Genomic DNA, 13,362 nt, shown 5'->3' with positions numbered 1-13,362 from the left:
CATCGGTTTACTTTAACCACAGCTTATTGCATACTCACGAATCATGTATGTGATATATTCACAAATCATGTATAATACAATCTATATAGCTACTGTATATCGTATAGGTATTAGAACTAGTAACAAGATATACAAAAACAAAACCAATTAATTTAAACGACATTATAGTTGTATTTGCTCATCTCACGTACTATATACCATCAAAGTACTAACTTTTTTCAATTGCATTAATTCTAGTGTTAGCAATATTATCGTCTATGACTTTCAAAGAAGGGAAAAGAATATGTGTGTTTATGTAACTTGTCTTCAGCTACTATTGTAGGTAAAAAAAACTTTGTTTCGGTTGATTGTATGTAAATAACCTGCTAAAACTGAACGAATCGTGTAAATAATCTGTTAAATGCTGATGTAGCGGTCTCTCATTGGGCCACGTATCAGATGTTTGATGGTGCCACGTTAGTATCCGACCGATTTCTTACACCATTTGTTCAGGTTTGAGACAAACTTACATATAATAAACCAAAATAAAATTTATTTCCTACAATAGTGGATGAAGACAAGTTACATACACACATATTTTTTTCTCTTCAAAGAATAAGTGTGATACACCGAGATACTACTCAAATATGTGACAAAATAAAAGGAGAATGTGAGAAGCGACGAAATGCATACTCTAACCCAATTATTTATATGTTACGTGCTAAATTAGTTAGTTTTATGATTTAAGTATATATATCTATCTATATCTATAATAAACTACTTTATAAACCCAGGGGATATAGCTACCAGTGTGAACGTGTGATTATAAAGTTAGTATATCATCCATTGTTTTTGGAGATATAATGCTCATGTATGAGTTCAATCCTCGCCTCAAATAAAAGTGGGAGGTCTTTTTCTATGATTTAGATAGAAATTGAAAACAGTCTCTTTATCTCGGTAGAAGTAACCATATTTACATTTAACCTCTCCCATACACCGTCGATGTATTAGAACCCAAAACCCGTAAAAGACGTCATTTGGTGTTACATTTACTTACATTTTTCATTGTTATTTTCGCATTGGATTAGGATTTCCTAAAGTTGATCCAATTTTATAGGTAAAATTGATCAACTATAGCCATTGGATTAAATTCAATGGTCAAGATTAAAATATGATATTTAAATTTTGACTATTGATTTAAACTTTATAATTCATTGATCCAACTTTATAGATAAAGTTGGATCAACTTTAAGGAACCTCAATCATTTCGTATTTGATCTAACATTGAAAAATGTTACATGATTTGTTATATGTTTTTATTTGAAAAGAAGAGTTATTTCAATGAACTATAAAATAGCATTAATAGGTATACATATACTATTAAGTACATTATGAATAACTAATAATAATAATTATTATTTATGTGTACTTTAAGCTAAATTTAAACACTTTTTCTAAAACATTTTTTATATAACCTTTATAATAAAAAAAAGAATTAAAAACATGTTTTTTTTTATCAAGCTTTTAGTTTCAATATTACTTTTCCAAAATGTCCCCTTATCTATTCTAACTATAATACATTTCCTCTTTTCTTAAATCTCAACCAATCATTTTTTTCTCCCCGCTCTATAAATCATTTATTCCTCCAATTCATTCAAAATCTTTTATCTCAAAAACCGTACATCAATAAATTATAAAAGTTATATGGGTATTTTTAAAATTTCATACTGTTTCATTAGAATGTTATTTGATATACTTTCGACGAACTTTTAAATCTGAGGGCGGAACCCGTACAGTTAAAACATTTGGCTATTATACTCTATGACCTATCACCCCCACCATCTCACCGCCGCAACGCGCGAATACATAAAACAGGCATTTGTAATCATAAAAAAAAAACAGAGATTAACGAAGAGTTACAATTTTATTCTTTTTAATTCCCAAAGTAAAACAATTTTCTTTTGATGGGCTTGGTAAACAAAACCTAACTGGGCTAAGTCGTGCCTGAAGAGACAATCATTCCGGTTCGGGTTAACATCAATACCCGTAAAATTCGGAAATGCACCTCCAGATTCCGGCGACACATCTTCTCACCGTTGTTTTCTCACAAATAACAAATTTCCATCACTAGGAGAAAAAGAAAAGTAGCTGTGAATTTTAGTAGTTGATATTAGAGATGAAGAATAAGAAAAAGAAGGTTCACAATATGAAAAGCACCACCGGCGAAAACGACGTCGTACAAAACATATCGCCTATGAAAGTAGTTGTATCGCATTTGATCTGCGTCATTGCGTTAGGCTCATCGTTTTGGATGGCGCATAATGTTTACTCCATTAATTTGATCCATAATCCAGCTCATACTCTCCGTTTACTATCGGTAATTTCTCAATATCCTAATATAATAGATTGTGTATATATATATATACATATATATATTGATGATGATTATGATGATGTCATATATTAGGAATCATTTGTTTATGCTGTAGCTAGGTGTTAGATGATATCTGTACATAAGTATGAGTGATTTTAATACTATGTATTAGCAAAGCGGCCACATAGGCGAATAGTTTCCGGATTTATTTTTTTGGCTATGACTGTTTTATGGTGGTGAATTTGTGTAAGTAAGGGTGTATGGAATTGTGGATATTAGAAAGGAAAGATATGGCAGGTTGTGATTGATAGTGTTGAATCACAAAATTCAGACGGATAAATGTTTTATAGTAACAAAGATAGACGTAGAGATGCGAGTTAGTCAAGTACCAGAGGTTAATATGGTCTGATAGTGATAGGGGATGGCTAAGTTGAGTTATTGATTTCGGCAATATTTGAGATTGTATAAAGTATCACGGCTGTATTTCGTGAATTATTTTTGTTAAATAGTTTTCGGCTTGATGGCATCCATATACATATAGTAACCAGCGGGAAGACCAGAAAAAGATCATTTTATCGATTGTATTTATATGTTCTATGACTTGTAGTCCTGGACATCCTTTCCGGTTAAGGAGCTTTACTTCTTGCTACTAGCAGTGTGCCTTCTTTTTTGTTTTTTATACACTAATTGGTTTTATTTAACTAAAGGAAACTAGTGGTGTTCCTGGTGATGTATCTCGGATCATTATGAGCGTTAGAGAATTGCTTTTAAGTAAAATGCAAGAAGATGAATTGGGTTGCCAAAGAACATTCCGTAGACCGTAAGTAGAGTAGTCTTGTTCATTTGCAGAAATGCTTATAAGACTTGGCATCACCAAACTAAACCTGCAGATCTCCTGAAAATTGAAATAAGAAGCTATTATTTAAACTTAAGTGAATAATTTTCTGTTCTTTTTATGCATTTGGTGTGTCTTTACTTAGGTAGTGTAGAAATCACGTTTAAAAGATACCAGGGGCTACAACATCTTGCTTTAAACATTGCATTCTGCACCATGTCATATATCCTAATTACCATGAAACTGATTAAAAAGTTTTTGAAATTGAATAGTGACTTGGCATGTGGTTAGCTGAATATTTTTAAAGTATTGATCTATCTTCTGTTGTGATGCTAGTCCAGTACTCCAGTATTTGAACCAAATCTGCTACCCTTCTGGGTTATCACAAACACGCTGCTGTCATATTTTGGACTACACGTAGAAAACCCCAAAAAGAAAAAGTTATCTTTCAATATGATGACTAGGCTTCACATAAATTGCCATTAGAAATTTATCAGGGTCAGGAAAGGTTGTAACACCAAAAGGCTTTTGTTTACCCATTGGGTCAAAATGATTAGTGTAATCAAAATGCACCAAAAAGCTACCAGAGGATAAATGTGCTCAACAACTTTATTTACCTGAATGCAATGTCATTGCCAATTTAGTATTAAACCAAACGGCCACTAAAAATCCATTCATATGTATCTACCCAGCATGAACAAAAGGTCGTTTTCATAACTAATTATGAATTTGTTCTTGCAGCTGATTCATATTCCAGTTGTAATTTTGATATACAGTTCCTTTCGGAAAGATAAGAATCAGAATTCGGTAAACCATTGGCTCTTTTATTCTTAATTGATTGGGTTTTCATATGTAAATTTGATTGTATGTAATTAACTAGGGTTTATCATATGTTACATTGCAGTACTTAAAGGCAGTAGCTAGAGGTTTATTAGCACTTCCAGTTGGTTAGTCTTACTCTCAAATCTTTTGTTATTGAAAGTTTCACACAAATTTCAAATTGTGTAGTGCATTTATAGAAATATTTTGAATATATGTATTGTTGGTTTTGGAAAATGGCTTTTTGTAAATATTCCTCTTTAGAATAAATATATAGATGTTACAAGTTTTCTATAATCTTTTCCCTTTAATATTAATATACTATGGTCTACTTTTAATAACATTAAACATGCATTGATATGCAGGGGCTGTTGTCAATGCACTTGGAGCTATTGCTTTAGGGGCACCTGTTGGTACTCTGTATGTACTTTACACTTAAATGGAGGGTTTCTCTCGGCATTTTAATTTAATAAATGATTCTAAACAGAAGTTTAATCAATCTTAAAAGCCCTTCCGGACTGCCCAAATTTTAACCAGAAATTGTAGTTAATGTATATTGTAAGACAAACTCAGAAGAATATCATCTGATACAATGTGCTATTACATTTTATAATTTCTCCTATAAACAATTCTCTTTTGGCTGTTGCTTTGCATAAGTTTGCATATTCAGTTCTTGCTGATAATCTCTCTTTTGAAATACAGGTACTTTCTAAGAACCCTTAACTGGTCTCTTCTGATGTCTGCATTTACTGTGAGTGCAAAGCTATAGAAATATCTCACTTTTTTAGAATTTCAACTTGTATGACCCATTTCCGTTTTAGTTAAGTTTTTATTAATCATTGACCAGTTAGTGCTAAAAGAAATCCAAAATCAAACTGTTATGTCAGAAACAGCTTGGACTTCCCACCTCTAGTTTACTGTATCATATGTACCACTCTTGTGGTTTAAGGTATCTAAGTATTATAGTTTGTAATTCTCTTGTTGATCATATATGTTGATAGGATAGTTCCTACCCGAAAATGTCAAAAGTATCAAATTACAACGAAAAACTCGAGTTACAGACACACCCCTCGAATCTGTTCGTTGAGCAATTCCAGTTTGCAATCACGATACAGTTACACCACGTGACTACAAAACTAGACTCCAAAGTTCACCACCCAAATCTGCCACAATTTAGGCTAGCATTGGATAATTACTCCCTAACAGTTTTGTTTGAAAGAGAATAATGAATAAACTTAAGCCAAAAGAATCTGCCACTTTCATTCCATCGTGTATACAAATACCAGAAAAATAAAACTGCCCACTACTTGCTAAATAATAGGCAATATGATGAATTGACAAATTCAAACAACTGAAAAACTAAAACAAACTTCTAAATTAAAAGCAAACTTCACGTGTGACATTTTCTAAACTTCTGGACTCGGGCTTGTTTTGTTGACATAACAAATAAAACTAAACTAATATTAATTGAAGTGACCCAATTAACATCACTTGGGCTGCATATTGAACACCGAATTGATCTGCTACAAGGTTTGATGTGTCTGTGCTCAATTGGATAACATATGTGTTCATATGTTGATTGCAGTTTGTCCCTGCAGCTTCTGTCTATGGCTCATCTTGGGGTAGTTGGCATCGGATATATGCGCAGACAAAGTAAGTTCCCCTTGATATAAAGTGTACACATGACTTCGTCTGACATGGTTAAAATGTAAAGATAGATGAGTGTTTAATGCTTATCCATCAAAACACAAGTTTAATTACATTACCTTTTTCAGTACAATTAGATATAGTACACTATACCAAGCCAAAAAAGAGTGTCATCAATATTTTGGTATCCGTTATTATGTGGTATTGTTACATGTGTTTTTTTTTTTTTAATTAACTTTCAGGCCAATTGGATCTATTGATTATATGATCTGTTTACCTGCACATGCTGCAGTAATTGGAGCTTGGTTTGGGGCCTGGCCCATGCCACTTGACTGGGAAAGGACGTGGCAGGTATCCTTTTCTTAAATCTGAACTCCAGCTTAGGATCTATATTAAATGCATACTGCCTTCTAATTGTCATATTAAAAGATTTGGATTTAGATTATTGTTGTAGCGATAATGTTATTGTGTAATGAAAGCATTCATATATATTAAAACATTAATAATAAACAAAATTTTCAGCGGGTCAACTACTCAAATCAGCCACAAGTACTTAAAAGCAACCCGTATCACCGCGAACCCATCTGTGATATATTAACCAACTTGCTGCACCAGTCCATCTTTTCACCTCTACATAAACTCATATAATAATGTGTTATCTTTGCATGTTGTTATGGTAAGAAAAATGACATATATAATGAGAGGAATTATAGAGGACAATTTTTCTCTGTAGAAAGTACATAGATATAGAATTGCTTGGGAAGGTAAAATGTGTTTCTGATTACTCTCTTGGAACTTTGTCATTGTAAGGCTAACTTTTGGCCACTCTAAGATGATGTTCATTGCTAGTCAAATGACTCAAATCATTATCAAGTCTCCCTCACTTATGTAATATATGTATTTTTGTAGTGAATTACAATTGTGGTTGGCTTTAGTTTTTATAAGAAACTATTGTAGTTGCAGACTAGGGAATGTAAGTCATTTGTAGGCGTTGACTTTGGTGTCCAAGAAAACTTTCTACTTGGTAACTTTTAAAAGTTGGGGTCAGTTTTTCCGATATAATGTTATTTTTGTGCAGACTGTAGAATGCGTAATTTGATATTATAAGTCAAATATGATGGTTACAGTTGGTTTTCTGCCCTAACTTATTATAATTTTCTTGGTCCATTCCACTCCTAGTACCTTATTCTTCCTTACAAGACTCCCTTTCTCCGTTTACAGGAATGGCCTATATGTGTGACATATGGAGCCATCATTGGGTACTTGGTAGGAATGTTGGCTTCTATCTGTTCATCAGTCTTTCATGTTCCGCATCTACACATGAAGGGAGATTAATGGTTGTAGCTTTCAGAAAATCATCAGCTTTTCGTACAAAGTTGCATTTACTAGGCATTGTCATCAGCCCTGCAAAGAACCTCGAAAGGACCATCAGATCTGGAATTGAGCAATGAACGTCGTTTAGAAGAAGATCGTCCCTTGTGAAAATGGACACAGACTAGATCACTGGGATGGAATACAAGGCTGCGTCGATGTTTGTCAACTCACTGTTTAACTTTTTCATTCATCTGAACAATGCGTTCTTGAACTTGCTGATGTATAGACAGAATGTCAGTGGCAAACTACTTAGCTTTTGGGCTGTAACGATCATCGGTTATTGCAAGGTCAACTGGAGCACACGGCTTATGACCAAACACTATTTTAAAAGGGCTCAGACTGGTGGTAGAATTTGGGTTGGGGGAAATGTTATATATAAACTTAGCTTGTGCTAATAATTCATCCCATTGCTTGATACTCTTTGTCATCAACGTACATATTAAACATCATGTCTCCACACCTAAACATCATTCTTCAATCTTTTCAACTTTTCTTCAAAAGAAACCATCAGGCTAAAACCAACTCGAAAAGACACCTCTCCAGGCCATCCATAGTTAAAATCATGTAGTGAACCGGATTGCCAGCCTTGAAATCTAAGATAGTTTGCCATATTGCCACCTTATCACTTTCTGCCTGGGGAGCATGAAACATCGTAACCTAAAAGCACACCAAACTCCTTCCACAAAGATGTAGTTTTTATGACAGATACTTGGTTGATATTTTATTGAAAGAACTCGAATCCCATACCGAAAGGTAACTCACCCTCGGATAACGCCTCAGCAAAATCAAATCGACATATATTTCCCCAAATACTGTTGTTGTCATGAGATACCATAAACGTTTCCTGAGCTCCAAAAATAGTACTTTATTTTTCAGACAAAATAGGTTTTATATCACTACGTTTATCAACACGTCCCGCACTGCAAACATTTAATGAAAGAACATTCATTGGAAACTGAATGCAGCACTACTATAATGGAGCATTTGCTCAAATATACGGGTTGAACCGTTACAAACCGATCCCATATCATGGCTCACCAGTAGATTTTTTTCAAAATCATCAATAGAAGGTTGAACACATCTCACTGATGAAAAGGCTATAGATCCTTTCACATTACTTTTTGCAGGTTTATGCATACCGACCTCCAACATATGTTGAGTCTTATTAGCTAATGTTGAAGACCCTTGAGAAGTACAAAAGATTCTCCTTTGTCAAACTTGGAGGTTTCTTTCTTTATCTGCTTCACGTTACCACTAAAGACTAGGAAACACACCCTTGATGAATCCCGGCACCCCATAATTAAGATTCAGGATTTGACTCCTGTAAAAGATTAAGGTTCACTGGAGGGCAAGACTTGGCACGTTTAGGGGATCCAGCTTTACACTAGAACCGATCTAATGACTCAAATAACAATCGTAATAAGGTCATCAATTAATATTAGAGGATTTCCCTTTTTGCAGTCATGGCGTGGATCTCCTCTGCAAGTGCATTTAAGACCCAAACGGCTGCAGAAAAGACAGCGGCTGCCCTTGACAGAATCTTGATGCTGGATCTTATCAGAAATGAAGACCGGCTTCCATGTCGTCGTCATCTCCATTGGCGTGGGAACTCTGTGAACCTATTATTAGCGGATAAAATGGCAACTGCAGATACGGATGCATCACAAGAGGCATTTGATTCTGCTATCAATAGATATAGACCAAGAGTAACACAGGTCATTCAATCTTATAGCCTTCCAATCACCAAAATTACAACAAAATAACTATTTACTCCAACATTGACCGAGGCCATTCAATCTAATAGCCTTTCAACCACCAAATCAATTGCACATAAAAGATTTAAAGAAATAATAATAAGTCACGATTGAAGTAGTTTTAGACTTTTAGTAAGTTATCATTTTGGAGAATAATTTCAAAAAGTTCCAGCCATAAAACACAGTGGGAGTCTGGGAGACAAGCGGTCCTAAATTGCTGCAGATGGTAGCTCTTCTCTTGCTAGTTGATACTTATTCACCTCTTGCTAGTTGATACTTATTCACCAAAGGGGACAATTCCTTGTATGATATATATGATCCAGCACAAACAAATTTAAATATAAATAAAAACAATAAAATATAAAAGCAAAACATAAAACAGAGAATATGTAGGGAGATTGAAGTAGATCATTTCCTAATATATTTCCAGACATCATTGAAAGTATGTATCAATCAAAAACAAATGAAACCATTAGTTATATAAGTCTGCCAATCACATTCTATTTCAGATATAGAAGTAACTAGATTCTTACCCCGCGCGTTGTTGCGGTAGGTTGTAGATGCATTAGTACAAAAGAGTAAAGTTTGCCTATATACAATGTACACTATAGACTATAATTTTAAATCAGTTTCAGAGTAATGGTTGTTGTAGTAGAAAGCAGGTCAAATCTTTTATATTTGCTATAAATTTCATTAAACAATATAATCTGCATTTTGCATTAATATAAGTAAGTCTATATTAGACTATCAAGGCCCTAGTTTGAAAGTGAAAGACGTCATCTACTACATACATTGTATAACACCAACTATTTACATGATAACAAAATATTGGTTATGCGTTATCTACTACATACATTGTATAACATCAACCATCATAACAAAAGATTGGTTAGGCGTTATCTACTACATACCATATAGCCGAATAAGGTCTCTAGCGCTATGGAAAAGCTTAACTAAGTTGTTGGACTTTTCAAGTTCCTTTGAAATAAGTGAAAGAAAGTTGACAAAAAGTTAGGTCAAGTACTTGAGGTCGACTACTGTCCTTGAACGCTTCCAATCTGTGATCGATTTCATTTTTGGTGTCGTAGATGTGCGTTTGCAAAATCTTGGTTTTTCATCTTTTGGAGGACATAATGTTCCAATCCATTTGGCATATTTGCCCTACAACTCTAAAAACATATGGACCAGAACCGTATCGTCCACTTTTGCATCGAATGACGTCATAGAAAACATTGAGTTATAGGCACGTATGTTATTGAGAAATTCATTTTTTGTAAAGAGGTTTAACAATAGTAGGGTTATATGTTTGTAGAAAAGGGTAACCTGACTCTTCACAACATTGTTTGTACTTGACATGTCTGATGTCTGATGACAACGTTTTTCATAGCAAAATCGTGTAATGCAATACTCACATATGCAAGTGCAATCCCCAATGTCTAAATAAAAAGGTGTATTAGGAGGTAAAGTATGTGTTGTAGAACGGTCATGGTCAATTTAGCTGATTACTGAATATTGTGCAATTAGCATTTTCAAGCGTAATTTCTTTGTGTTTACGTTTTGTTGAAGTTGACATGTTTTAAGTTATATTAGAGATTACAGATACTACCCCGTGGTATGAAAAAAACTATACAAAAGATAACAAACCTGTCTTAATATAAAGCAACTAAAGATACAACAGATTCACCTGGGAAGGTAACATAATTAGTTAGAAAAATTACTCTTAGTAAGGTTAACAAAAATATATATATATAAAAAAAACATACACATGACAACAAATATTAACTCAAATAATCCTTGGAAATCATATAAGGCCCAAATTAAATAACTCTTATTAAAAGAAAAACAATTAATGAAAAAAATTAAAAAGTTCACAATTAAGATGCAAAGCTGTAATATAATTGTGTTTGTTTTGGTTACTCGAATAAAATACCCCTCGTACTCACTCACATAACAGAAAGTATGTAAGTTATAAAGTAATAAGAAAAATAAAATAATCAAACAAATTTACAACATACCTTGACTATAAACCATGTGACTATGTGAGTAATAGAATTGATTGAACATGAAGTAAGTGTATTATAGAAGGCTCACGTAAAAAGAAGATGCCAGAAAGAAGGAAATAAAGGAAAATCAAACAAATATCAGTAAAAGTATATATGTTGTGACCTATTTTTTTTAAGCCATTCAAGTTGTACACCATGCAAAATTATATATAAATACTAAAAAGTAATTGATGTTGTACTTTAGACATAAGAATTAGTAAAAGCATATAAGTTATTAGCATAGTATAAATATATCCACTTTCAAAGACAATTATCTACAAGTAATGTATCCACTTTCAAGACATTATCTACAGTATCAAACATACTGACAATCAAAACTCTTTCAAAAAGAACATATTATGTAGAATACCAACTAGTCATCCAACTCACTTGGAGTTCCTTCCCAAGGAGCATATCAGGACCTACTCTTTCTTTTTTTTTTTTTAACAACGAGTTAGTCGTTAAGCATTCGAGATATCACAGTGGGCAGTATGCTGAGCTCGAACCATGTATGCCTGAGATGAAATCCATAACTCTCGAACCCCCCCCCCCCTAATAATCTATATATATACTCCTTTATAAAGATTATCCACTCCATAAAAATAGAAAAGTGTTACACAATAGTTACATACAAAAGTAGGGATTTGCCCTTTTTTTCTTTTTATTCTCTCTTTTTCTTTTTTTCTTTCTTTACATGTATATTCTCTAATTTGATTCCTTTTTTTATGGTTTCCTCATATCAAATACCCCCTTAAGGGCGTAGATCGCTTCAAATCACAATTTTCGGCGGTAGTGGTGGTGGGGTAGAAGAAAGGAAGAACAAAAAATGAAAATAAAATTGCTTTACATGCTTCACACTTTTAGACACTTCATGACATGACTTTACCATATATATGTGCGTGTTTGAAAGGTTATGTTGGAAGTGCCTTAATATGCAAGAATGGAAGTGTGTGATTTTTCATCTTTTACGGTGGATGCTTCTTCCATGCGACCACCATGTCAATCTTCTTCCCCCGTAGTCGAAAACTATGATTCGAAGCGGATTGAACCATTAAGGGTATTGATTAGGATAACTGGGTGCTGATAAGTCATAAGGGATAGCCGGTAATGGGGGGATCCACCTATTAGCTTTGAGTGACACAACTGTCATAGCTCTGCCATGTATTGACGGGTTGTCGTGTCATGGTTTCACCATGGATGAAGTACTAGCATTCTTAACTATTAATGACATAACATACATTATATCAGTGATAGTTAAACTGTATGTTAGTACTTCTAAACAATTACTAACACACTCTAAGATGTGTGTTAGTGTGGATAGGAAATAAAATAATTAAGTTCTATGTTTTCCTATTGACATTGTATGTTCGTGATATTTAAGTTGCATATTAGTTAGTGTTTCGTCCATTTCGCACCTTAAAACACTTTCCATAATAACTCATACATATATATATATAAAATCAAGTATTAAAGTAAATTAAATATGTAAGACAAGATCTTGATAGAAAATTAATGCATGGAAATTAACGAATCACAATATACATATAGATGCACGATAATTTTTGTGAGGCATGATAATTTTCAGTGAAAAAAACTTATTGTTTTATCTTAATACTTGTTTTATTTTGACGAGAACGTACTTGTATATATATATATATAGGAAAAGGGGATAGAAAGGTTGTCTGACACCTAAGCTTAGATGTGAAACCTCTCACATACTAATATTTTATTATTTATTGTTTAATGAATAAATGTCTGGACCCCCATGATTTTTATGGTTTAAAAAATTAATATGTGAGTGTCCGACATCTAAGCTTATGTACCTAACAGCCTTATATTCCTATCCCCATATATATATATATATATATAGGAGGGAGTGGATGGGGTCACATCCGGCGCCAAATTGCCTACATATCCTCTTCAAAAGAATCAGTATATCTATATATATATATATATATATTTTAATGGGAAATGAATATAGGGTTGTTTCTCCGGCTTAGTTGAGAAACCCTCAAATATTAATTTTTTTATTCAATAAAAATTATGAGGCCTAAAGTATTTATTCACTTTTCAACAAATAATAAAATATATATAAACGAAAGACAATTTATTTTTTAAAAAAGTATCCCCCACATGCATGGAGTAATATGTACATTGTTTTTCTACAAAGAGTTTAATAGTTATTCATATATTCTTTTCACAAATATATTTTTTTATGACGATAATAACATATTCATTTTTTCATAAAGAATAAATTACATTATACACTGCATACAAACTAATATACACAAAAACATTTATCTTTTTCATTTTTCCTCACAACAATACTCTCGATAAATATCCTACATGTTAGCGTGAATCTCTCGTAAACATCCCATTAAAAAAGGACGACAAACAAACAAACCGAACATCTACCATAGAAACCCAATGGGCCCCACATCCACAAAATCTTGGCCGTTCAATCCCGCCATCGAACCCATCGGCCCAATAAGAAAGTAGTACACGTTTTACAAGAACAAGTAGTGAAAATAAAAACAT

The 13,362-nt window shown here is 33.2% G+C and overlaps 1 protein-coding gene across 1 annotated transcript; it reads left to right on the top strand.

Moving 5' to 3' along the window:
- Positions 1-1,929: 1,929 nt before the first annotated feature.
- On the top strand, positions 1,930-7,493 carry LOC122590112 (glycosylphosphatidylinositol anchor biosynthesis protein 11). Its single transcript, XM_043762447.1, has 8 exons — positions 1,930-2,356; positions 3,930-3,995; positions 4,093-4,135; positions 4,373-4,427; positions 4,710-4,758; positions 5,593-5,660; positions 5,897-6,005; positions 6,876-7,493. Exons 1-8 carry the CDS (start codon positions 2,156-2,158, stop codon positions 6,987-6,989), a joined length of 705 nt encoding a protein of 234 aa, XP_043618382.1. The 5' UTR covers positions 1,930-2,155; the 3' UTR covers positions 6,990-7,493.
- The last annotated feature ends 5,869 nt before the right edge of the window (positions 7,494-13,362 follow it).

This window comes from Erigeron canadensis, chromosome 2 (genome assembly GCF_010389155.1).
Source record: "Erigeron canadensis isolate Cc75 chromosome 2, C_canadensis_v1, whole genome shotgun sequence".
In the NCBI taxonomy this organism is placed as follows: domain Eukaryota; kingdom Viridiplantae; phylum Streptophyta; class Magnoliopsida; order Asterales; family Asteraceae; genus Erigeron; species Erigeron canadensis.
This window is presented reverse-complemented; position numbering and strand designations above follow the sequence as displayed.

What these genes read in the sequence shown, in the direction of transcription:
- LOC122590112 (XM_043762447.1), top strand. Translation starts at nt 2,156, where the DNA reads ATGAAGAATAAGAAAAAGAAGGTTCACAATATGAAAAGCACCACCGGC. An exon ending in ATACTCTCCGTTTACTATCG is followed by an intron (nt 2,357 to 3,929) that starts GTAATTTCTCAA and finishes TTGTTCTTGCAG; the next exon opens with CTGATTCATATTCCAGTTGT. An exon ending in GGGGCACCTGTTGGTACTCT is followed by an intron (nt 4,428 to 4,709) that starts GTATGTACTTTA and finishes TTTGAAATACAG; the next exon opens with GTACTTTCTAAGAACCCTTA.